Below are 25,473 nucleotides of genomic sequence, written 5' to 3' on the forward strand. Positions count from 1 at the left end.
AATAATTAATTCGAGATTAAAGAATTACCTATCTTTATTTCGCCCCTGAGTTTAAATTATTATTTTCCCTAATTTTAAATCCAAATAATAAGGAGAAGAAAAAGCTAAAACCAAACGTGTTTTAGGGTTTGAAGTAAACCCCATGCGGTGTGGAAAATTGCAAGTTTCCAGAAAACCTACTCTTACTAATTATAATAAAATTTATAAACTGCTCTCCATTTTACCCATTTGTCAAAGCTTCATATTATTGATATCGACTTTAATCTTTAAGAAAAATGAAGACCAATGGTAGATGAACCAACTTAAATCTTGACACATGCAATTATTGTCAACAAAAATAATTTAAAATATTAGATTTCGTAATTGCAGAATAAATAAATTTACCGATTATTTTGGGGTTATTTGTTCCGCTCTCTTCGGTAATATTGGAGTTTGAATAAAATTTTCATGGATTAGGATTAGTTTAGTTGGATCTAATATTATAAAAATTTTATTTTTCGACTGACATCAACACGTAATTTCGCTTATTAAAATCATACGTTTAGATTATAGAAATCATTAACGAGTCAATTAATACCATGTACAAGTGAAACCCATTGAAATTATAATTATAAAATATATATAATGATTTATTTGGTATTTTAATTTTAAAAAATATTTTTCTCTTTTTTTACCTTTTTTAGTCATTGAATTTATATTTTTTGTCAAACGTTTTTTAATTTAGTTGATGTGGCATACACATGCATGGATGACATGTCAGCTTTTAAATAATTTTTAAAATTTAAAAATACCTTTTTAATAATTTTAATGATTTTTTTAAATAAGTTTTTTATATATTTTAAAATTTTAAAAAATTAAATATATGTTTATGTATCATCCACATGGCAATCCATGTGTATACCACGTTAATAAAGTTTAAAAACATTAACTTTTTCATCTATTTTGAAGTAATTTGCCCACAAAAATGTAAGTTTAAATGCTAAAAAATGTCTAAAAATTAACTGGAAGGTTAAAATAATTTTTTTTTTGGGTAAAACTGGATGGCCAAATAAATCATCATGTATTAAAATTAATACATTCGTATAATTACCAACTAAGTTTATGATACAACAACTAAATAGATTTCGTTGAAATGAAGTCCAAGTACAATGCACAAATAAATGAATCCGCAATCAAAATATACTCTAACTTAAATCATAAACTATAATAAATTTGATATGAGGACTCACACATTATTTATGTGATAATGAAATATAAAAATATTAATTTATCAAAATTGTAATAAATTTTTTATATAATGCATACTTTTACTTATAACTTTTTCTAAACTTTTAAATCGAAAGAAAAATATATTTAACCATGCTTGAACTCGCATCATCTTAATTGTTACAACAAATGGTGTTAACTGGAACTAGATTGCTTGTTAAACTAATTGGTCCATCACTTTCTAGTCTGATCAATCCATTTGGTTTAAATCGAATAAATAATTCAATTAGGTATTTTTAATCCAAATCAATTGATTAGTACTCATTCATAAATCAATTAAATTTTTACTAATATATTTTTAACCTATCAATGATCCGATTCTAAAAAATAGTAGAAAAGGGTGGTAATTGGAATCTTGAATATCTAACGGGATTGGATTGGTGTGCATCGAATCAGACGAATGAAGCGGCCTATCAACGATTATACTTTGTTAGTGAAATTCGCACGAAGTCTCGTCGTCATGAGCAAACGTGCCAAACTCCCCATAATTGATGTTCCCTCTCTTTCGCTATTTTTCCACGTTGTGTTGTCACTAAAGTCCAAACGCTGTATTTTCCATTTGGATAATAATAATAATTGTAAATTAACAAATCATAAATAATAATTTGAGACAAAATCCAGACAATAATATATTAAAATATATAAAATCAGACCGACCGACGAATCAGCTGATTTACAAGATTACATCCTTTTTTGTGTGCGTGTTTTATTCTGAAAAGTCCTGGAACTCCAGCGATTTATGTAAAAGGGACACCCAAACCCTAAACCCGGGTGCCACTTGTATCTGATGCGTGATTTGCCTTGCCTCCATATCCATTTTTTTAATTTCCTTGGCTGCTATTGGTGCACTTTAAAAGACAAACTGAGCTTTTAATCGACAATCTTTTCATTTCATTTCCTTAACCCAGTCACCATCCAAATCCTATATTAAAAAACAGCCATTTTCCTCTCCTACCACAATACTGATTTTAAAACACCTCATGCAAAGGTTAGTGTTAGTTCTTACAGTATTGGGTTCCTTAATCATGTTTTAGTTCAATATTTTCTCTCTTTTTGGGTTTGAGTTTCTGGTATGGGTACTTGGGTATTAGTATTACAGTACCAAAACAAGAGGTTCATCCTCATTCTCATGAACATTTCATTCCTCTTGGTGGCATCTGTTTTCCTGATGATGTGTTCCAGTTCTTCACAAGTTGTTTTAGGGAGCAATGGTTCTAAATTTCGCAATAGCCAGCAAGATTGTAAAGCCCTGGAGGATTTAGATGATTATAAAGCCAAGTGTTCTTATCTCAAGTCTAATAATAACCCATGTGTTTATCAAGGCTATGTTGATTATCTTTACCATTTTTATTGCAATTTTGGAAGATTTCCTGTGCTGGGTCTTTGCCTCCTGATTGCTTGGCTTATTGTCTTGTTTTATCTTTTGGGAAATACAGCCTCTGAATACTTCTGTTATTCCCTTGAAAGCTTGTCAAGCCTGTTAAAATTGTCCCCTACGCTTGCTGGTGTTACACTCTTGTCTCTTGGCAACGGTGCCCCTGATGTGTTTTCTAGCGTAGTCTCTTTCATGGATAGCGCTACACAGGACGTTGGCCTAAACACTGTTTTAGGTGGTGTTTTCTTTGTGACTTGTATCGTGGTCGGAATGATAGGCACTTTCGTACACCGGAAACGGGTTGCGGTCAACAAACCGGCCTTTGTAAGAGATGTTTGCTACCTCCTTTTGGTTCTTGTGTCCTTAATTTTGATATTGGTTAAGGGGGAAATCAATCTTTGGGGAGCAATGGCCTTTTCTTCAATGTATATTGTTTATGTCATCCTTGTTTACATCATATATATTGTTTGGAATTCTGGTGGAAGGGACATAACGGATTCGGATTCGAGCTATAACAGCGGTTTGAACATACCGATTTTGAACGGAATCGACAAAGTGGAGATCGATTATTTAGAGGAAGGGGATGTAAAAGATGTAAAGGGAGATGAATTCAAGAACTGTTGCTTATGTTTAAGAATATCAGATACTTGGAGTGTGTTACTTTGGGTCCTTGAGATGCCCCTGTATTTACCTAGGAGATTAACCATCCCAATTGCTTGTCAAGAAAGATGGTCTAAACCAGTTGCAGTTGTTTCAGTGACATTAGCACCAATTCTCTTATCTGTACTTTGGGACCTTCAAGATGACAATCTAACCTTCAAAACTGGTCTGGTGGTCTATGGAATCGGGGTCCTGTTTGGCATCAGTTTTGGGTTTCTTGCATATTTGAGAACCGAAAAATCTAGCCCACCAAAGACCTGCTTGTTCCCTTGGTTAGCTGGAGGGTTCTTGATGAGTGTGGTTTGGAGTTACATCATAGCTCAAGAATTGGTTGGCTTATTGATTTCACTTGGCCACATACTTGGAATCACTCAGTCAATCCTTGGTTTCACAGTCCTTGCTTGGGGCAACTCACTTGGAGACATTGTCACCAACTTGACAATGGCATTGAATGGTGGTCCAGAAGGGGTTCAAGTGGCTATATCAGGCTGCTATGCTGGTCCTATCTTCAACACTCTCTTTGGTTTAGGCATGTCATTGGTTGGCTCAGCCTGGCATGGGTACCCTTCACCTGTTCAGATCCCTAAAGACCCGTATCTCCTTGAAACACTGGGTTTCCTTGTTGCCGCCTTGCTTTGGGCCCTTTTGGTCCTACCAATGAGAAATATGAAGCTGGATGGGGTCCTTGGTGGAGGCCTTTTCCTCATCTATTTCACTTCCATGTCTTTAAGGGTAATTAAAGCCCTCTAACTCTGCACCTAGTAGTTGTCGGCTTCAAATGTAAGTGTTAGATGCTTGCATTGATCCCATATTGGTATGTTTAATTCTTTTAAAGTTCTTCCAGAGGATCTTTGAATGGATGTATCCACATACTCATATTTGTAAACACAAAGACGCTTCAAAAAAAAAATGAAGAATAGAAGGAATATAGATACAGTTAAAGTTAAAACTAATTTCAACACATTAATGGATTCTCCATTCACTCTAAAATTTAGCCAGTGAAGCTAAATATCTATTTACCTACCTGTCAATTAGTCAATTAAAATTAGCACTCCAAGGCTGACATTCTAATTATTGATATCACAACAAGTGGAGCTTGATAGAAAAAGATGGTGAATGATTGGTTGCAAAACTCCATTCCTTTCTTATGGTTTTTGTCAAGCATGCAACAATGACACAAGCCTAATTGTTTTACTTTTCCAATTCGATTGAGCTTTCAATTCAATTTGAGTAGGCATCTTAATGTCAATTTGGCCTTTGCCACAGTTCTTTGTTTTGTTGTTGTTGGTTTTTTGGCATTTGGGAAATATTTGGTCCCACTTTCTCATCCAACATTTTACCTTTCAATTTGGCCTTTGCCTCGTTATTATTTTTGGCATTTGGTAACTATTAGGTACCACTTTTTCATCCAGTAGTTTAGCTTTTTTTTGTCAAATAAATTTTAATTTTTTTCCACGACCAAATTTACATTTTGATTATTTAATTTTAAAAAATTATAAATTAATCATTAAATTCTTTCAACCTTACTTGGTTACGTTATCTTTTATATAGTTGGCATGTTAACTTGGTAACAAACGTATGATGTGGCTATTAAGTCATTACTCATCATAAAACTCAAGGTCACTTAATTATTACTAAGTTTACGTTGCGGTCACTTAATTTGAAAAAGTTCAAAGTTGGTTGCTGAACTATACTATAGTTATGCAATGAGATTTTGGAACCTCCTTCAAAATTGTATTTCAGTAATCTTACTATCGTATGTCATCTTCCTTTAGTGAAGAATCACATTGAACTAAAGCTCTTTCCCTCCTCTTTCGACCCTACTGTTTTGTTTTCCTTGAAATGACCTAAAACTCTGCTGATTTATATATCAAACCCTAACAAAAAATTCTCCAATTTTCGTCTACCGTCATCGAATGGTTGCCTAACTTCGATATGCTCCTCTCCTTAACAAGACTTTCTCCTTAACCATTTGGATTAACCCTCCGTTGCTTAAAACTCTTAGACTAACTCCTCAATGAATCTTATACACTTGACTTTTTTTTTTTTGAAACTTTGATTCCTTCTCTGATTTTATCATGTCCCTTTACTTCTATAGGTATTGTTTGAGGACTTTCTTCTTCTTCTTTTTTTTATATTTTTGTTTGTTTTGATTGTAATTATAGTGATATTTGGTTGTTGGTTTAGGATAAATGTACGTGAATAGTTTGATTGTAGATTTTTTTGAGTTATGATTTTGGTTGAAGGGGAAATGGTGAGTGGGTTAAGTATGAAGGGTTGTTGGGTTGGTTGGGTTAGATGTGAGGCATGGGGTTGGCAATGGCATTGCTAAAGTTTGGCGCTTAAGTTGTTGATATTGTTTGGATTATTGGATTAGGGAGAATAGTTTAAAGAGTGAGTGACTAAAGTGTAAACTTGTAAACTTCTTAATAGTTCAATGATAAACTTATAATTTTTTTTAAAATTGAGTGATTAAAGTGTAAACTTACTAATAATTGAGTGACCTTAGGTGTTATGATTAATAATGACTTAATAACCACTTTAAACATTTGTTACAGAGTTAATGGGCGGAGACTTAGACGATAACGTTTCAATAGTTCAATGATCAACTTATAAATTTTTGAAATTGAATGACCAAATTGTAAACTTACAAATTTCATATAATTTTAAATTAATTAGAAATAAAATATTAAATTTTAATTAAATTTTATTAGATAATAATTTGAGGATGGCAAAATTCAAACGGTTCAATGGATTTCGAATAAATTCGAAGCAGATTTTTTTTTTTTGAAAAGTGGATGTGGTGTGGGATGGATTTTTTCTTGTGGATGGTGGTTATGGAGCGGTTTTGGTAATTGTTTACCCCGTCCCGACCCACTTCACTATATAAAATTAACATTTTATCCTTATACATATAAATTATTAAAATGGTAAAAATGTAATAACGTAATATAGAAAAAATAATATATTTTATATTTAAATAGTTTTATTTTTGAAGAATTATGTTTGAATATTTACTTGACTTTAAAAAGATTGAAAAAATTAAAGATAATTAGTAAAAATTAAATTAAATTAAATTAAATTGAAGCGGAGTAGGGTAGGGTGGTAGGGATAGATATATCTAACATTCATAGAGGTGGTAGTGATTTTTAATATTATATATCTATAGTGGAGTGAGTAAGGTGGTGGAGCTAAACGTGTCAATTGAGGGGCGATAGTGGATTTAACAATATCCGTCCCACTCCGTTCCATTGCCATCTCTAAATAAATTGTATTTAAAATAATAAAAATTATATTTTATTAATTATGAACAATTAAATTTATGATAATTTTTAATTATAAATAAACTATGTTATATTCCAGTAAATTCATACTTTTTATTTATGTGTATTTTTTAAAAATATTTAGATATTTATAGAGGTAAAATGTAATGAGTAAATTGTAACAGTGGTTAATTTTTTTTGGTAAAGTATAGAAATGTTCATTAAAGTATTGCCCGTGTTTTATTTAGACACTGAACATCCAAATTTTTTATATTTTGGTTACTAAACTATATAAAATCAAATATTTTCGTCATTGCACACTAATAGTCCTTTTGAATATTAACAAAGGTGTTTGTATGAGTTTTTATTGGTCTAATAACAAATTTGGCCTTTTAATATTTATATATTCTATCAATTTAATCCTAGTTATTAAAAAAATTCAATAAATTTAATTCTCAATATTTATAAAATGACAAGATTTATTGAATGTTATTGTTTATATATTGCATTTTACCTCTACAAATATCTAAATAGACTTGGGCTATAATTAGTTTATTTTGAGTTTGAGTAATAATGAGTATATTATTTGGATTTGAGCTTATTATAATATATTTGGGTTTTGAAATAAATATTTTAGAATATGAGTATTAGGTTTATAAATTTAATAGGAAGGATAAAAAGTTATTCACTTGTCAATATACTATAACAATGAACAATAAACGATATTTTCATTAATTCATATAATATCATAAAATAATAAATTTTACATACAATAAGCACTTTAATCATTTTATATAAAATAACTCTATTAAATATATATAATTTATGCTTTTTATAAGACAAATTTCAATTGTGTTGTCGTTAAATGAATTATTATATTCGACATTAAAATATTTATAACTTATAAATTTTAAAATTATTTGAATTTGTCAGAGTCCTCTTGGCTTGTTCCAAGCTCAAAAATAGAAACTGAGTCTGAAAGGACCCGAGCTCGAGAAAATCCGAGCCTAAGAAAGCCCAAACCCATGCTAATCTGAGCTTGAGAAAATCCGAGTCCGAAGTAAGCTTGATCCGAGCCCACCCATTTGTCAGCTCTAATCTAACATCAAGTGACTAAAATATTTGATTTCGAAAAGTTAAGTTACTAAATCTAAAAAATTAATAATTGGGTGACCAAAATAGAACTAAAGGCATAGTTGAATGACTATTTTTGAATTTACCCTAAAAACATTTTCTCCTTCATCCTTTTCTTTTTAATGCAAAATAACAACTCCACTCTCGCTCTCTCCTCTTCCTTCCCGCCACTTTCTCTTTTCTTTATTTCAATTTCCATTTCACTGAGAATAACCAAAATTTTCTTCAAAAATGTTGTGGGTTGATAAATACCGACCCAAAACCCTAGACCAAGCTATGGTTCATCAAGAGATTGCCCTGAATCTCAAGAAACTGGTACCCCATTTTTTAATTCACTTCAAAATAATTTTTTTCTGTTTAGTTTTGAATGCCTAATTTTTAATTTCTCCTTTTTGGTTTTAATTGATTCAATTTCATGGGTTTTTTTTTCTTATTTATATAGAATTTTATTTAATCAGGTTGCAGAGCAGGATTGCCCTCACTTACTCTTCTATGGACCATCTGGGTCTGGCAAGAAAACCCTAATTATGGCTCTCCTTAGACAAATTTTTGGTCCCTCTGCTGAAAAGGTCTACTCCCTCTCAATTTTTTTTAAATTTTCACCTTTTGAACCGATTTATAATTTTTGTATGTATAACTTTTTTGTTAAGTGGAGGAAATATTTAAGTACTATGTTTATTCTTTTTATTTCTTTACTTAATTTAATTTGGGGGAAAAAAGAAAAAAGGAAATTTGAGTTTGTTTTTCCAATTTTCTTCTTGAGTTTTAAGTTGGGTTTTCTCTTTTCATAGAATTACCATTGGATTTTTTTATTTTTTTGGTTATTGTGCTTAAAAGGATCATTTTGTTTGGTTGGTTGCAGGTGAAAGTGGAGAATAAGAATTGGAAAATTGATGTAAGTTTCAAATGATGATTTAATTTTCATATCAAATTTCTTGATCTAATGAAAATGAAATGTAATATTTCTGCTCTATGGATAAAATTTCCAATAAAGCTTTCATTGTAAGAATGAGAATTTCTAATGATGATTTGCATATAAGGGTATTTTGGAAGCTTTCTTTTATCCTTGATGTTTAACAGATCTTTATACTTGATTTTACATTTATCATTGTTACCTTTGTACGGAACAATGAAGCTTATTGTTTTGTTGAGCATTTTTGAACCATCATTGGTTGAATCAAGGCATTATTTTCACTTTATGCTCTTTAACTAGAATACCCTCTTCTTTTCATTTTGTTTTAGGCTGGAAGTAGAACAATTGATCTGGAGTTGACCATGTTGTCAAGTGCCAACCATGTGGAATTGAGTCCAAGTGATGCAGGCTTTCAGGACAGATACATAGTTCAAGAGATAATTAAGGAAATGGCTAAAAATAGACCAATTGATACCAAAGGGAAAAAAGGATATAAAGGTGATCTCTTTTTTACTTGCAGTCCGGCCTAATAAATCTCTGTTAGAAGCTTGTCTCTTGTCTAGAATTCAATGTTTAACATATGCTTCCATAATGGCATTGTATATGTATCTTTAATATTTCATTTTCTGGAATTAGCATTCGTTGTCCATGCCCTTTATGTTATCTTGTCTATTTGGTATTATTCTTGAAGCTTATTTCAAGTTGATAGGTTTCTGTCTCTCTTAAAATTTTGAGTAATTGTATATAATTTCACTATTTTACTGACATTATCTTTTATGAATGTCAGTGCTGATTCTCAATGAAGTTGACAAGCTTTCAAGAGAAGCCCAGCATTCACTCCGAAGAACAATGGAGAAGTACAGTGCTTCTTGCCGTCTAATTCTGTGCTGTAATAGTTCTTCAAAAGTCACTGAAGCCATTCGGTCTCGTTGTTTGAACATTCGAATAAATGCTCCTTCAGAAGAACAGGTTGGCAGAGTTTGCTACTTTTTTTTTTTATTATCATGTGAAAGATGAATAGATATAATCTAACACATGTTCCTTCAAATCTTTTTCCTCAAACCCTTTTAAGGGGTTGTTGCCTAAAGCAATATGATGTTCATATGCATTTTGTTTTCCGTGAAGAATCTTTTTCTCTCAATGCCTGGCTTCTTCAACTCTGACCAATGTCTGTCTTCTTATTGGTGAATTGAACTCTATTTCCTTATTCTCTACGCCAGATCATTAAGGTGATAGAGTTCATTGGAAAGAAAGAAGGGTTGCAACTTCCATCTGGTTTTGCGGCCCGCATTGCAGAAAAGTCAAATAGGAGTTTAAGGAGAGCTATATTGTCATTTGAGACTTGCCGTGTTCAACAGTTAAGCTCGGTGTTACCTTTTATGGATCAATACTTCTATCATGCAAATCAGGGCAAGAAACTTCCTTACATATGTTTTTTTTTGTACTGTATTCGTGATTATAGGTACCCTTTCACAAGCAACCAAGCAATTTCGCCAATGGATTGGGAGGAATATATATCTGAAATAGCAACTGATATAATGAAGGAGCAAAGCCCTAAAAGGTTTCCACTGCAGCATCTTACACTATCTTATTATCGCTGCAATAATTGATATTTCCTTCAGTACATATTTGGTAACGAGTTAGTTACATTATTACCTATGGCAAGTTCCTAAAGGAAAGATGTACGGGGTTGTATGAGTAGAAGTGAATTGAAATGTAAAATGTCCTTTATGGTATCTTTTGAGCATCCATCTTCAAAATTTCCTCTTAAACCATTTTTCTTTGTTCTTTAGGCTGTTTGAGGTTCGAGGGAAGGTGTATGAATTGCTTATAAATTGTATTCCACCTGAGATTATCCTGAAGGTAAACACGGCCCAATTTTGTGTTGCAGTCTGATATCTTCTTGAATTAAAGTTTGCTTGCTTGCTGTCTCAGAGGCTTCTTCATGAGTTATTGAAGAAATTGGATGCAGAGCTAAAACACGAGGTGTGCCATTGGGCTGCATATTATGTAAGTTCAATAGTCTATCCTATACCAGGTAGTATGTGTTAACTTTATCTGACCTACATTAGATATTGGTTTTTTTGTGGTTATGGCTGATTCTTTGTGCTTCATTGAAATAGTCAATTAGCATATTGACCTTGATTCAGTGCTCAGTTCTTTGGCCTTAAATTGAAGCCAATCTTCTCTTAAACTCATAGTTTCCATTTTTTTTGCAAACCCCTGGATAAAAAGATGAAGGAAAAAGAACGTCATCGATGGCTTAAAATCAGACTATCATTTAATTACATTTAAAAAATATCAAATTCTTTGAGCTAAGGAAGTTTGGTGTAAAATGGATTCTTGGATATTTGAAGACACCATGCTAATCAATAGCAGATCAAGAGGTCAACTAGCCATCAGTGTGCCACTGACTTACATTGCTTAAGTCCTTGTTGTCATCAAGTCTCGGGTTCAAACCTAGACAACTGCTTTCTCTACCCTTAATGATGATGATAATGATAAAGCAGATCAAGAGCAAGCAGTGAGGTCATTGGTAGAAATTTTCTATCAATTGTGACTTGAGTGATGATTCTACGGTAATATATTAAAAATCAGCATATGCTTGTGGTGAGTTAGATGTTTTCAGGGTGATAAGATCTGATGCTTCTTTTTATTGTTGCCGAAAGTCACTAGGCATTTGTCTGATTAAAATAAAACAATATTACTGAACTTCAACTCTAGATTGAACTTTTACTATTCTAGTAATTTGACCCTTCAATTTCTTTCCTTTTGACAGGAGCAAAGGATGCGTCTTGGACAGAAAGCCATCTTTCATATTGAAGGTATCCAAAACATTTTTAAGTTTTCTAGATTGAAGCAGCTCATATTCAATATTAAATGACTTATTCTTGTTGGAAATGAGAGAAATGTTTGTCAATTGAAGGACACTTTCCTCCATTTTCTTTAATGAATATGGTATTGGACGTTGATCGGTAACCTGAGTGTGGATTAAAATGACATAAGATTTATGTTGAATAAAGACGGATGAGTGGTCATGGGAAAGACTCGGCAAAGTTTTGAAAGTGTCTTGAGCTAATGATCATCAATTAATCTTGGGTAGATGAAACTAATTTCTACGTTCTTTCATTGATATTGACCTATATTTATATTAGTGTCAGCTTTAACATATGCTTACAATGTGGCTTCTTACCAACTTGTAGTAAAGATATTTTTGTTCCATTGTGCGTAACTATGTTACGTTGACTCTTCATTTTGCTTGAAATGCCAATGTTCAACACCTTGCCTGACATGTATCTGGACATGTTTATGACGATATAACCCTCCAAATACATGAGAAAATTGAAAAAAAAATCAACATACTTGTATTAACTCTTTCTTCTGACTTATTGCTTGACAATGTTCTTTCAATGTTTCCAAATTTTGCTAATCAAATTCATTCATATGTTTTTCTTCTCTTTTTGCAGCATTTGTTGCCAAGTTCATGAGCATTTACAAGGCCTTCCTGATTGCAACATTTGGCTGAAGAATGAACAAGTAAGCATCATTTTGCCTTTGGATCTTTTATCAATTCCAGGAACACAGTTTCTAGGATTCCGATTATGGGCTTCCAGTGTGCTTCTTGATGCAGTTGACTTGTTATTTTGTATACGAACTATGAATGATGTGTTAGGGGTTCATGTAATAACCATTGAGCAAAACCATAAATTTCACTTTTTAGTTCTCTTCTCTGCTTAACTGCAAATGGTCGGGTTATAAACAGAAAAAGTAAAATAAACAAATGATGTAGGCACCTTTTTAATGGGATGTTAAAATACTGGATCAGAGGTTGAACTATTTTTAGACTTCCTATTATCGGTGCAATCACTGGTTGGACCAATTGGTTGTATTAAAGAAATTTTAAAAAAAAGGAGAATTATTATCGTAAATATTTAATAAAAATATGTATTTGGTTAAATGGTATGAACTTTTGTACTTAATTTGGGGGTTATAGGGTCCAATTTTATCATGCAAAATAAGAAGTAAGAACAAGTCAAAAGCTGATTTTCATGGTCTTTTTATTGGTTAGAAGAATGTTTGGTTTAACGATTCTGAGTATACAAAGCGCCTATTTTGGTCCAATTGGAAAGGTACAATATTTGTTTGAAAATAGAGGGAGAAGCAGAAGAGAATGAAAAAGAGAATTAACGGCTCAGTGATTAAAATGTTACAACATGATAACGTAAATAATTAAAATGTAAAATTTCAAATATAAGTGACTAAAATGGTAAATTTTAGAATCGAAAATTAATAAATTGTTTATTTACATTTTACATAAAAAGTTTTTTCATATAAAAATCAAACTAAATTTAATTATTACTCTATTGAACCGAAATCAAATCCAACACTAAAATTAAGAGATGGAAATCTGTAATTCACATTGCTAATAAGTATTTACACTTTTGCAATAGAGTTTTCCCATCCTAAGAAAATACATGTAGACATGCAAGCAAGTTACTCATTTTATGGCCATCTCCTGAAAATTAATAAATAAATAAATTTACAAAGCTTACAACACTGAGATTCTTCTCCAGAACTATGACCAAACAATCATCAGTACTGCTAATAAAGTCTAGATTTTTTTCCTTCATTTTCTTTTGCATTCAAGGTTCCATTACACTAAAGCATTGCTCCGGAGGAGCGATAAATTTCATCCACATGCGCTTTAGGCACGTAGATCGCATTTAGCAGCGAGCTGTGTCTACGACCATAGAAGGTGTAAATAAGAACCCCTATCATTAGCCAAACCGAAACTCGAACCCAGGTTGCAACCCTAACGATTTCAAACAGCAAAAGGATTATGATGAATTCTTGAACAGCAGTATCTGAATACCGTGGAAATAACAGAAAAATAAATAAGAATAGACTTAGTTAAGACTTACTCCAAATTGATGAGAAGGTAAACATTGATGAGAATGCAGGAGATTGGTAGGAGTGGAACAAAAGGACATATGAAACCTGAAATATATAAATTGGCTCGTAAATTAACCATGCAAAAATAGATGAAATCACAAAGATTCACGAAACGACGAACAAAGATAAGAGTGCCAATAGCATACCTCCTGCATGTCCAAAGTTATGCCTTTCATCATCTTGATCAATACAGGTGAGAATTACCAAACCAGAAAGAAGAAGAAGACCGCCAGCACCACACAATGTGAACCGAATAAGGCTAGAAGAAGATACCAATGACCATCAAATAAAACGAGAAATATATATAATGAAACCATTTGAAAAGATAAAATTCAAGAGAAAGAAAGATTGTAAAAGATTAATAAATATTCTTCAATCAGAATCATGTTGGATACAACTTGTATCCAACACTTACGTCCGAGTAACATAGGACATAATGTCTTCCAGCCAACCATTGAAAAAATGGGTTTCAATTCTCTTTCTTCATCCATATAAATGTATGACACCCAAGCACCACAAATCTCCTCTTCATCCTCTTTTTTATCCCTTTTTTGGATAAATATCTCCATATTCATGATAATGAAAAGCTTAATAATGGTCAAGAATGATATATTGCCTCAGCCCTCCATTTTATCAATGTAGTTAGATAATGCTTTCATGATCAGCCTACCTCGAAAACCACAGATTTGAAGCTGAAAATGTAAGTATAAATGCCCCTACACATATTAACATTATGGTCCAGCTGGCTATTTTCCTTCGGTTCTCTTCATCAAGGGTACCTGCAGTAACTATTACACAATAGAGAATCAATCTTCAGGAACTACCATATGTTGCTCTAATTCTTCAATTTTCTTTGTACTCATGTCCAATACATATAGTCGTATACAGACACAAGTGTAAAGATATGGCCCTCCAAAAAACCCCAAAACACATAGAATTTATTTTTTGAATAAGCCTGTGCTGGATACATACCCAGATTCATCATTCCGACCCGGTCCAAGTAACAAGGAATTCCATGGTAATAATGTTCATAACTGTGAAGCATTTCATATTGAAACCTTGATAAGAAGTTTCACAATATTCAATTACATTAGATCTTATAATCGGTTTGAACATATAAAAGCAAGGAAAAACCTTCAAGCACATCTCTAAAGTCTGTGACAAACCAAGACATTGTATACTGCTAATGAAAATGATTTTATAAGATCTGTATCTGTCACTTGGACTCCAAGGCTAATGTCCAAATATGCATTGCATATGAGTGTCGGGCAAGGGTGCTTTCGGGAAATTGAAGGAGCAAATAGATTTCTATATCAAAAGTAGACATAAGGCAAGGAACTTACAACTGGATAGAGCTTCTAGTTTTTCAACAACAGTACAATCAACTGCAACTTTCTTTTCTCCAAGCAAAGGCAGACAAGGATCTCCAGGACTCTTTGCTGGGTTTTCTCCATTAATCATCTGAGCATCACTATTATGTCTCAGCATGTAAGAATCAATTGATTCCTGCAGTGATGACGGAAGTGGCACCTCGTCTGGTGGGACATATCTAAGTATCAGCACAGAAACTGCAACCATCGTAAATGCAATAAGTGTACCCACACTGACCTGCAGAAGAAAGGCAACTTTTACGAGCTCCATATTTTAGGCAAACGCATTCACAGAACTGTTAATAAAATTGAAATTTGAGCCAGAGGAGCTTGGTTCATGCATCCTTTTAAGCAAGGAAACTTGGAACAATCAGAACAGATTATGGCAACAATCAGATTATCTATAACTGTAAATAATCAAACAGATATATAACTGTAAATAATCGAACAGATTATGGCAACAATCAGAGACATATCACTATATGATTATAAAATTTATTTTCAACTTAATTGAAAAGGGTCACCACAGTAATTGAATGCACTCAAGACCAAGGAGCACAGCTACATGCTTAAACCCATTTACAAATTAATACAATAATGTGATAGACGTACACCATGAGGCACTAAAAAAAAAAAAAGAAAAAGAAAAGGCCCTCAATTACAAGAAATGCCGGTTAAACTTACCATCCCTGCCAATTGTGAAACATCCATGAAGAATGCCAAGATAGAAGCAACTATACCAGTTGCCAGCGTGCTATTGACAGGAACTTGAGTGTGTTTGTTAACATCCAAAAAGAAGGATGGCAGCAATCCATCTCTAGCCATTGCCATAAGAATTCGAGGCTGAAAATACACAATTAAGAACATTAACATAAAATAATTAAACAACATATCAACATCTATGATCAATCATGTAGATTTTGGTGCTAACATTTTATTTATACATTCTGACAACATACTAATGAATCTTCAGAAGAAATAATTAAGAAGTTGATACATATGGTATACTAATACACACACACAAACATACAAAAGAAATCGAGTTTATATCAGAGTAAAAAGTCATTATAGAATCAAATGCTATATAGTTGAAAGGGATCTCTAGAGTTGGTAAATCATTTTACAAATAACATTGAATTAAGCACCCACTTTGTACTTCTCATCTTCGGTTATGTTTAGCACTGCAAGTAGTATGATTACAAGAATCCTAATTTAAGACACCATTGTTAGAGGTAAGGAAATGACATAGCAGTAATGTAATATTCTAATTTGAGACAATCATCAGAGGGTAAGGAGTGATAGAACAGTAATGTAATATGGGCAATAATTATGGGAAATTAAAATCCTATTGATGAAATATTTGTAGAACACCATACAGTTTTACAGGTATACTATTGGGAACTTGATTTGTACCTGAGGGAGGATTGAGCCCATCAATGTTGAGATAAGGGCAGTAACAGCTCCAACAGTTATTATGTAACTGAAATAACAGAAAAGGAAGGTTCCTCGAGTAAAATAGTTTGAGAAAACAAAAATATGTATAAATGCTTTGAATGCGCCAAGAATACTCACGCAGCCCATTGCATCCCATTGCTCGCAAATGCAGAGGAGATGGGGGTGTCAGGATCCATTGCATAATATGGGACCAGACCCACAATAACAATAGAAACCAGCATGTACAAACAACAACAAATGGAGAGGGATAATGCAATACCCAGTGGCAAATCTCGTTTCGGATTCTTCACCTGTCATGCACAGTTTCAAGTTCCTTAGATCGCCAGAAAGGACAGATTTTAATAAAGGGCAAACTGCCAAAAGAAAAGAAACCATATACCTCCTCAGCAGTGCTTGCAACCGTATCAAAACCAATATAAGAAAAGAAGACTGTTGCAGATCCCGCAAGCATTCCATCCACCCCAAAGGGAAAGTACCTATACGATGAGAAAGTTCAATAACAATTTTTGAAATAATCATATAGGCATGGGAAAACAGAATGAAATGCCATTACTCAGTAGGAACTTCGTATCCGGTCCATCCAGTCTTGAAACCCAGATAACCACCAGCTATTATTACAAAAAGCATGGCAAATACATTTACAGCTGTGACAATGCCTTGTGCAAGTGCACTCTGCACGAGATGGGCAACAGGTTTTAAATTCAAGGTTACAATTTACAAAGGGTGATGGGTATCAGCCACAAACATGGAAAAGGAACTGTAAATAAAAGGAGATAGAAAGCACCTCCTTGATTCCCAAGCATAAGAACCCAGTCACAATGAGAACTAGAACTGCAGCACATGGGTCCACCATAACATCAAGCCCGGGAAAATGCTGACGAGCTAGAAAAGTTGGTAGACTATTTTCACCTCCAAAGAGCAAAGCCTAGATGCAAAAATTAAAAGAAAAAAAGGAGCAACGTAAATAGAAAACAAAAGGCAGCTCCCTGCTCCTCCCACCCAACAGATCCAGCCAAAGAAAAGTAAGGCAAGAGATTATCAAGGAAAATCACTAAACCAGATTAGGGGAAATGCCACGAGCAACAGCAGATCCACCAATTGTATACTCCAGTATCAGAGCCCAACCAACCAACCAGGCAACACTACACAATGGACCAGTGGCTAAAAAGCATATAAATCTTCAAGAAAGCGAAAAGATTGTACATTTGAAGCCACTTTTTATTCTTTTACCAAATGGAACAGTTGCCTATTAGGCTATCCACTTCTCAAATTGCAAGAACAAAGACCAACAATAAGAAATGTACAAGATAAATCAAGAAAACATAGAAATTACCCTTCACCAACACAAATGTATGAATAATGATAGGCACTGCCAGCAGATGGGCAACGACTAGCAAGCTCAGCATAGCAAAAAGCAGAGAGGGCAGCGGCAATTCCGGCAATTAGAAAGCACATGGAGAGAGCTGGCCCAGAATGCTCTCTAGCAACTGCTCCAACAAGAATATAAACTCCAGCTCCGATTGTTGATCCAACACCTAATCACATTGCACCAAAATTCAGAATAAGCTATCTATTTTAGCTACCAAAATGAAAGAAGGCCACAACCTTATATGTAAAAGAACTGACATATGCCAACCTCCTTATTAGAATAAACAAAATCAAACCAAAAAACCCAATGCATCAAAGATATCCATAAGGAGAAATAAGCAACAAAGATCAGTCATTGTACAGTGTGAATAACAATCCAAAACACCAGCAAAATCAATATATAACACTAAAACAGATCAAAATTTCCTGGAAAAGAACAAAAAAAAAATAGAAATAATCAAATATAAAAATTGCTATATAATAACAAACAGCTAAACACAAAAAACGAAGATAAAAAATTCCCCACAACAGCTAAACAACATTTAAACCCATCATCAAAAACAGCTAAAGAACACATACACAAATTCAGGATCAAATCCCCCCCCCCAGAAAAAGGAAAAGATGAAAAAAAAAACCCAAAACTTACGAAGTAAAGTCAATGTTTTCCAAAAACCAAAAAACATAAATTATTACCGACTGCTACGAGATGAGGAATGGTCAACTCTTTAGCCAGCTGAGGATTATCCGAACGCTTGGTATGGGCACAATCTACCTGTTTTCTTCTTACCAAATTCTTTAGACCACCCCATGAAGAACCGAAACCCTCTTTCTGGGAATCAACCAGAACACCCATTCCCCCAAATTTATCAAATTTCCCAAATAATTAATGTTAAAATTATCGAATCAATGGTAATTCAAAATTGTAGCTTTTTCATAAAAAGCTACAATCTTATGAACAGTAAATTAGAAAAAAGAAAACTTTATTAACATTAAAACCTGCCCCCTTAACCCTTTCAATTCAATTAGTTTTATGTTGTTCTTAAAAGGGAATCTAAGCAGACAGATACGAGAAGAGAGAGACTATTTATTTTCTTCTCTCTTCGATAAATTTTTGTTTGGCTTTTGTTTTAACGAAATGAAATCATTTGGGCTTTATAGGAATAATGAAATTGCCCGCTGCCCGTATCTGACGAATCCACCAATAGCTGGGCTGCCCGGGAATGATTGACTTTTTGTTTTTCTTAATTTCATATCTCCGTTTTTCTGTTTTTTAAGTATAAAAAAGTAAAAAACATATCATTTTATTTTTTAAAATAAATTTAAAAATTTTACTAACAAGTAATCCAGATAAAATTAATTTTTTTTCTCAAAAAATCCACATGTCATAAAATAGCATCAATTATTCTCCACCACAAATTAATTAAGGGAAATTGTTTTTTTGGTACAAAAAGGGAAATTATTAAATATATAAAAATATTTATAAGTAGTTTCGATTTTTCATTACTAGAATAAAAATAGGATGCATGTAATAAAAATATTAAAAATAATACAATATACCAACACTCAATTTAATTTTTTTAAATGTAATAAATACAATATAATTATAAATCCAAGTAACTATAAATATGAAATTATTATATGGAATTCTCAAGACCCAAGATTTTTACATTTACTAATCAAATAAAGACGTAATTTATTATTCAACCAAACGATTACCAGCTCCCATCACTCCATCACCGACCCCTTCAACACCTTCCACCACCATCATCATCATCTCCGCTCAGCCCACCCAATTAACATTCAACATTCAACACTCACCACAAGCCACCATTCACCCTCATAGCCATCCCCATCGCAACACCATCACCCTCGATTCATATCGCCACCACAACCTTTAATACACACATCCCTCCCCACTAAATCCAAAACATGCCACAAACCTCTCACCATTGCAACCCCTGAATCACCGTGCCACTAACCTCCACCATCTCTCATCCTTCCTAGTCTACTCACCATTCCCAGCAGACCATCACCAACCTTAAAGCTAACCGAATATTCATTCCATTTTCTCACCATCAAATAAGGAATTTAGGTTTTTTTACATGCACTAACTTCATTATCATACATACGAAAATCGATACACTCACTTTAGCCAATAAACTTATATTTATTAAGTTTATATTGTTTAAGTTTAAAGTAAAGATTTTAGAATTAAAATTAAATTGAATTAATTATAAATATAAAGAATTAATTTTTAATATTAAAATTAAATTTACACAATGTGTAAATAATTTAAAACTAACAAAAAGGGCCAACATAATTTTATTTTTTTTACCGTTACTTTTTCAGTTTTTTATTGCCAAATCCGTAAATAAATTGATACAACATTAACTCAGTTAATTTTTTATAATTATAATGAGTTTTTTAATTTGAAGTTATGAAAAATATACTTAAGAAGACCCTTCTACAGGTTAGAGCTAGTTAATAAAATGAAACAAATACACTTTTTTTCTTACAGCATCATCTGTACACTATGCAGAATTATTTTCGACTCATGCAAGTTTTCTTCACCGACATCAAATGGATAGAATTTCATTTCAGAAAATTAACATGTGGCAAGCTATTTACTAGTCAAAAAGAAAATGTTATTAGTAAATCAATCCTAAATCAGGGACTAAATTTCCTAAGATACATGAAAGAGGTCAAATACCTATATGTTATCCGGCCAGCAAGGTATGGAAGTATCAGATAATATATTACTGGCATGACTATGTTCAATTTTTCTAAATTTTCCCGGATCATGCATCCGTCCCTAAGTCAAACACGCATACTTCATGAACAATTCCGATTTTCTACCCGGTTCCTACAAGTTAAAATAATCTGAACCAGCTGTGGCTTTCTTCATCTTCATCGTCTGAACTTGATTTACTTCCCACTGATTCATCTGAACTATCATCACGTGGAAGGAGTTTTATCCTGTCAGCATGCTCAATCATCCAATCTGTGAATTCCGGAGACACTGCCAGTTCCGCCATGGCTTTCCGGGTAGATTCCTGACTGAAATCTTCCCATTCTTGCTCCGTGAATTTCTTCTGGTGGTTTGTCTTGTGAAAGGTTGAATAGTAATCTTGATGATCTATAGCACCTTCACCAAGCTTAGCATAATAACCTTTCACAAGAGAGTTAGTCCATGCTGGGGCAGTCTTCGGACTACTCCACATCTTCTGTTTAGAATCCACTCTTGGCGACCGACTTAAAAATTCAGCACGGCCTAGCATCGGTGTTCTCTGCCTCGACTGGTGCAGCCATGGACTCTGGTCCTCAGAATACGGTGGTTGCCTGCATAAACAAAAATCATGGTTCAAATAAATCAATGCTATCAATGAAAACTCAGCAGTCTTAGTATATTGGTTACAATTTCGTTGAAATGAACCGAACTTTTAACATGATTTCACACAGCAAAGACATTAACAACACAGCTAATGGAATCATTTTCTTCCAGCAGATATATAGATAGTAAACATGAAATTTTGAAGGGAGTCATGTTTAACTTACATATAACCCTTCCTTATCTTTGATGTGATAAGAGAACAGATAGCTGAGCAAGATGCCAACGCCACAATTGCCAACCGAGTATCAACAGTGCTCTGGAAAGAGTAGGAGTGCAACACAGGGAAAATGAAACATAGGATATTAATACAGTATAAACGTCCATAACACTTCAATCTCAAAGAAACTAATTTATCTCTATATAAGAGACATTTCTAAATCAGCAGATGGTATGCAAGTGCATTTTACTTAGATATCAAGCAGGCAAAAATGGCTGGGCCAATATGATAAAAGGGAGCCTACCATGTTACTCTGTCTCAAGTGTCAGAGTTGGATATGGTTTTGTCCAACACATGTATATTCAATTTTATTTTCAAGTTTTCCATGTATAGGAAGGATCCTTGAAGAGTCAAATCCTTATACCCATATGTGAATGTGTCGGACACGGATATTTCAAGAAAAATGAGAGTCAAAGCAATTTCCAGGTATTTAAACAAAAACCTACTGTATAGAACATAGTTAATATAGCAGACCTCCCATGGTCATTTCAATAACAACAGCTTTCAAGGAAGTTTTGCATAAAGAAGTGAAAACTTGTAGCCTAGGTTGCATATAAACCAATACGACTGCCATCGGTAGTAGAAGTGTACCTGGAAAATGAAGAGAATTGAAATGATACGCATGGCCCATTTTACAAACTGGGCAACACCAACATCAACGCTTCCATCTTTTAAGATCACAAATTTTCTTGCAGTCCAGTACCCCAACCCAGCTCCTGAGAGGACAATTCCGACAAATGCAAATATAGCAACCTGTAAACAAAAAAAAAAAGCTTGGTTAATTTTGAAATAACACGATCTTTCTAAAGGGAAAGGGAAGACAGTAACTACAAGCAAGTCGTTATAGAATAATAATCATGCTTACGTAAATCATAAACTAATTTACTTCTCTTTCAATGAACACTGAAAAATAAGGAAAAGGAATCATAATAAATACCATGCAATGAAAAACTCAACTCCAAAGAGGGGGAAAGGGTGTAAAATTGATGAGGAGAAGTCAAGAACTTACCGGATTATGCATCTCTTCACTCAGCCCAAAATTGACAAGAATTGAATTTACGAGCACAGAGAATTGATTTAAAAGGAAAGATCCAGCTCCAAGCTGAAAATTTTGATGAAACAGTAAGTTCATTGGCAGCATAAGTAAATAAAACATTATTTAATCGATGAATAAATGAAAGAAAGACTCACCAACATTGATCCATACATAGTGAAATAAAAAGTACTTTTCCTTCCTGTTGGCAACAATTTCATTCCCTGCTTGGAGAAAAAGAAAACCCGCACAGTGAAAAGCTAAAGCTAAGACAATATCTCAGGCAATCATATTATTTGAGCTGATGAGATGACAAAAGAAGCAATATTTAAACAGTTCAATTTACAAGCTCTGCGAAGGAAGTAAAGCAATAGATTTCAGCTATGCAACTGGAACATTTCTTTAAAATGTAAGGAATTCCAGTAGCTTCCAGCGGTCAACTGAGTATGACAAAGTACTTCAAATCTTGCAATAGGTAGGATACATTGGAATTGGGGAAATATGCAAAAAGTAAGAAGGTTCCCCTTAAAAGAAATAAAGAATTTGAGGACGAAAAGCAAAATACCTGATACAGAAGGATTATAACAACAAGAAGAACACCAAGAGCCATTGAACTGCTGTAGTAAAAAGGAACCCACTTGCTGACAAACGGTGCCAGCAACAACAAAACAAATCCTAAAGCTAGAAAAATAAGCCGCCATAGCTGAAAATCTGCAAAAACAGTAATGAACCAAGGTTAAAACTAACAAGTCACAAGTCACTAACAACCAGCATACAAAGAAGTTTTTTTTTTCTTTCTTTTAAAAGATGCAGAAATAACAAATAACTTTACCTTCTTCAAGAGCAACGGTGACAGAACCAGACATGTCACCAATAAACTTCACGTCAATATATCTATCATCATAAGGTGACATGGCAGTATGCCATATACCCTTTTGCAGTGGCTTCCAATCACCATCCCCACACTGGCATAATCCGAGCGAAGCATTCCTGGAAATGTTAATCAGTTAGGAACAAAAAATAGCAACAAAGCTTTGAAGTGTGCCACTGCATTGCTTATGAGTTTCTTCTACACGTGTGTCAAACAGGAGGCAGGAGGTAAGCAGGAAAATCATAAAGTAGACTCAATAGTAGATTGAGGATCAAGAATTACCGATGAAAACAAACTTGTATTTTGCTGTGTAGTCTTTCGGGTATTAAGACAGATGGAGCCAAAGTAACCCGAAAAGAATTGGCATAACTTCCAAGTTTCAATCTTGAGTGACCAGAAACATGAACTCGATCACATAACAGAACATATTTAGAACCACGAACAGATGAATACCCGGAAAGGTGAGTTGGCGTGACATCTATTGTTGGGCTTGCGAAGTCTATACCTGTCCATTTAAAACCCACCATGGTTGAATATACCACCAAAAAATAAAGCATGTAAAGAGTGGAAGGGAACTAAAAACATGGACCAAAGTCATCATTATAGATTCTGATCTAGTTACTGACATAATCCCACCTCCAACCCAGATTTACAGATTGCGTTTTATACTTTCTGTAAGGTAAAAACTAAATGAAACACAGATAGAGCTAAGTTTCTAAATCATAGTAAGTGTAAATCATCACCTCCTCACTGAATCCAGTTAACACTAAAATCATCCAATAGCTACGAAAACTCCAAGAAATAAATAGTATCTCCCATGTGGCACATCTATTCTTAGTAATTTATATTAAAAACAACCTTTAGCTGTCAATATATCTAGGAATGCCTAAAGAAAACTTTGGGAACATATTCTTACTGATAAGAAATGGAAAAGAAAAAAAGAAGCCAGCGATAATATTTCTATTAAGGCTTTGTTTGGATGGGCGATAATATTTTTGTCTCACGCTACAGTATCGCTAGAGTATCTAATCTCACCGCCACCGCTGTTTTTACACTAACCGCAGCTAAACGCACCGCCCATCCAAACTCACCCTAAGTAAACCATACCTTAATAAATGAAATGAGAGACTAATAATTAAAGCTGGCTTTAGGATTTATTCTGATACTTAAACCAGCATTTTTTTTTTTTTGAATTGAAAGCTAACAAATAGTTTGTATTTCACAAAACAACCGATTGTATTTCTCACAGTGAAAAAACCAAACACTAACATATTATAATCTGTATCCAATGTAGTACTTTATTAAGCATAAATTTCAGATTACATTTTCCCAAGAAGCCAGAGAATAGCACAGAGAAAGTGATAGGGAGGGGAGGGGGTTAATTTATCAAAACCCTTAACCCTAGGCCGGTTTCTCTATTATTTCGTACATATTCTCAGGTAATAAACAACTCGAAGCATCTGATAAAACTTGACGTTAAAAAGAATGAAAGAAAGAAAGAAAGAAAAACCCAAAGCTGAACTCGATAATCTCTTTCCTTTCTTCCCTCATTTTACTAGCAACCAAACAAAAATGCAATACCCTTCAACTCCATTAATGAAAAAAAAAGTTTGAAACCCCAAAAGGGACAGAGGGGTAAAAGGGAACGTAAAGAAAGGCATACCTTTGAAGTCGGTGATAACGTGAGAAGCATGTGAGAAGGAGAACAAAGATAACAAAAAAAAGAGAATCGACGTAGAAGAAGAAGAGATGGCCATGGATGGCGGTGTGGTGAAGCCGTCTTCCGCCTCTTTTCGCTCTGATTTCAGAAAAGTATACTTCAAAAAGAGAACTTAAAAGCAAAGCGCGCTTTTCAAGCTTTTATATAAATACGGCTCTGCCTACGTGTCACTTACGCGTAGCGTAAATTTGCGACATTAATGGAATTTTATTAAAATACCTTCTCCTAGAAATAAAATAAAATAAGTAAATTACACCGCCCATCATTTAACTATTAATATTTCTATAATTTTGTATTTTTAAAATTAGTATTATTTTTAATTTGTATACATTCACTATTTATATATTATATAATTTAATCTTTTCTCCTTATTGATTTTGGTCTAATTTGGTATTGTTGTTCCGGCTTAGAAATGCATTTGAAAATATACATTTATTAATTTTGAGTGTTTAATATTACTATCAAAATTTACAATTGAAAATTA

General features: G+C 33.5%; 4 protein-coding genes across 9 annotated transcripts; 2 read left to right on the top strand and 2 right to left on the bottom strand.

Annotated features, from left to right (window-relative positions):
• The first annotated feature begins 1,941 nt into the window (after nucleotides 1-1,941).
• On the top strand, nucleotides 1,942-4,262 carry LOC107937422 (cation/calcium exchanger 2). Its single transcript, XM_016870302.2, has one exon. It carries the CDS (start codon nucleotides 2,339-2,341, stop codon nucleotides 4,049-4,051), a length of 1,713 nt encoding a protein of 570 aa, XP_016725791.1. The 5' UTR covers nucleotides 1,942-2,338; the 3' UTR covers nucleotides 4,052-4,262.
• Nucleotides 4,263-7,782: 3,520 nt separating this feature from the next.
• LOC107937412 (replication factor C subunit 3) lies at nucleotides 7,783-12,331 on the top strand. Of its 2 annotated transcripts, none has more exons than XM_016870283.2 (11): nucleotides 7,783-8,013; nucleotides 8,157-8,267; nucleotides 8,561-8,593; nucleotides 8,941-9,109; nucleotides 9,399-9,580; nucleotides 9,832-9,968; nucleotides 10,074-10,172; nucleotides 10,405-10,474; nucleotides 10,547-10,621; nucleotides 11,391-11,436; nucleotides 12,079-12,331. In XM_016870283.2, exons 1-11 carry the CDS (start codon nucleotides 7,930-7,932, stop codon nucleotides 12,135-12,137), a joined length of 1,065 nt encoding a protein of 354 aa, XP_016725772.1. In that variant the 5' UTR covers nucleotides 7,783-7,929; the 3' UTR covers nucleotides 12,138-12,331. The 2 variants fall into 2 exon arrangements, with proteins under 2 accessions (XP_016725772.1, XP_016725780.1); XM_016870291.2 differs by having other exon boundaries at nucleotides 7,871-8,013; nucleotides 8,141-8,267.
• Nucleotides 12,332-13,004: 673 nt separating this feature from the next.
• Nucleotides 13,005-18,891, bottom strand: LOC107937393 (cationic amino acid transporter 2, vacuolar). 5 transcript variants are annotated; one of them, XM_016870273.2, is made up of 14 exons: nucleotides 18,451-18,890; nucleotides 17,723-17,924; nucleotides 17,447-17,531; nucleotides 17,174-17,314; nucleotides 16,943-17,061; nucleotides 16,769-16,865; nucleotides 16,507-16,679; nucleotides 16,348-16,414; nucleotides 15,619-15,777; nucleotides 14,908-15,172; nucleotides 14,235-14,343; nucleotides 13,711-13,823; nucleotides 13,534-13,609; nucleotides 13,005-13,424 (listed from the first exon to the last, which is right to left on the bottom strand). In XM_016870273.2, the coding sequence occupies exons 1-14, from the start codon at nucleotides 18,608-18,610 to the stop codon at nucleotides 13,271-13,273; spliced, it is 1,920 nt and encodes a 639-aa protein (XP_016725762.1). In that variant the 5' UTR covers nucleotides 18,611-18,890; the 3' UTR covers nucleotides 13,005-13,270. The 5 variants fall into 5 exon arrangements, 4 of the variants coding, with proteins under 4 accessions (XP_016725762.1, XP_016725755.1, XP_040965113.1 ...); XM_016870266.2 differs by having other exon boundaries at nucleotides 14,235-14,352; XR_001694659.2 differs by lacking the exons at nucleotides 13,005-13,424; nucleotides 13,534-13,609 and adding an exon at nucleotides 14,537-14,622 and having other exon boundaries at nucleotides 13,713-13,823; nucleotides 14,235-14,352; nucleotides 18,451-18,891.
• Nucleotides 18,892-20,323: 1,432 nt separating this feature from the next.
• On the bottom strand, nucleotides 20,324-25,109 carry LOC107937385 (uncharacterized). Its single transcript, XM_016870260.2, has 9 exons — nucleotides 24,933-25,109; nucleotides 23,552-23,774; nucleotides 23,231-23,388; nucleotides 22,964-23,109; nucleotides 22,557-22,622; nucleotides 22,375-22,467; nucleotides 21,957-22,118; nucleotides 21,313-21,404; nucleotides 20,324-21,096 (listed from the first exon to the last, which is right to left on the bottom strand). Exons 1-9 carry the CDS (start codon nucleotides 25,024-25,026, stop codon nucleotides 20,628-20,630), a joined length of 1,503 nt encoding a protein of 500 aa, XP_016725749.1. The 5' UTR covers nucleotides 25,027-25,109; the 3' UTR covers nucleotides 20,324-20,627.
• Between the last annotated feature and the right edge of the window lie 364 nt (nucleotides 25,110-25,473).

This window comes from Gossypium hirsutum, chromosome D13, assembly GCF_007990345.1.
Source record: "Gossypium hirsutum isolate 1008001.06 chromosome D13, Gossypium_hirsutum_v2.1, whole genome shotgun sequence".
In the NCBI taxonomy this organism is placed as follows: Eukaryota; Viridiplantae; Streptophyta; class Magnoliopsida; order Malvales; family Malvaceae; genus Gossypium; species Gossypium hirsutum.

Bases quoted from the DNA above. Each gene is read 5' to 3' on its own strand.
- LOC107937422 (XM_016870302.2), top strand. From the start codon at position 2,339: ATGGGTACTTGGGTATTAGTATTACAGTACCAAAACAAGAGGTTCATC.
- LOC107937412 (XM_016870283.2), top strand. From the start codon at position 7,930: ATGTTGTGGGTTGATAAATACCGACCCAAAACCCTAGACCAAGCTATG. The intron at 8,014-8,156 runs GTACCCCATTTT...TTATTTAATCAG, and splicing joins CCCTGAATCTCAAGAAACTG to GTTGCAGAGCAGGATTGCCC. The intron at 9,581-9,831 runs GTTGGCAGAGTT...TCTCTACGCCAG, and splicing joins ATGCTCCTTCAGAAGAACAG to ATCATTAAGGTGATAGAGTT.
- LOC107937393 (XM_016870266.2), bottom strand. From the start codon at position 18,610: ATGGGTGTTCTGGTTGATTCCCAGAAAGAGGGTTTCGGTTCTTCATGG. The intron at 15,173-15,618 runs GTAAGTTTAACC...TTTCTTCTGCAG, and splicing joins TTTCACAATTGGCAGGGATG to GTCAGTGTGGGTACACTTAT. The intron at 13,610-13,710 runs GTATGCTATTGG...TATATATTTCAG, and splicing joins TAACTTTGGACATGCAGGAG to GTTTCATATGTCCTTTTGTT.
- LOC107937385 (XM_016870260.2), bottom strand. From the start codon at position 25,026: ATGGCCATCTCTTCTTCTTCTACGTCGATTCTCTTTTTTTTGTTATCT. The intron at 22,119-22,374 runs GTAAGTTCTTGA...TTTTGTTTACAG, and splicing joins GTGAAGAGATGCATAATCCG to GTTGCTATATTTGCATTTGT. The intron at 21,097-21,312 runs GTAAGTTAAACA...TTGTTTATGCAG, and splicing joins AAGATAAGGAAGGGTTATAT to GCAACCACCGTATTCTGAGG.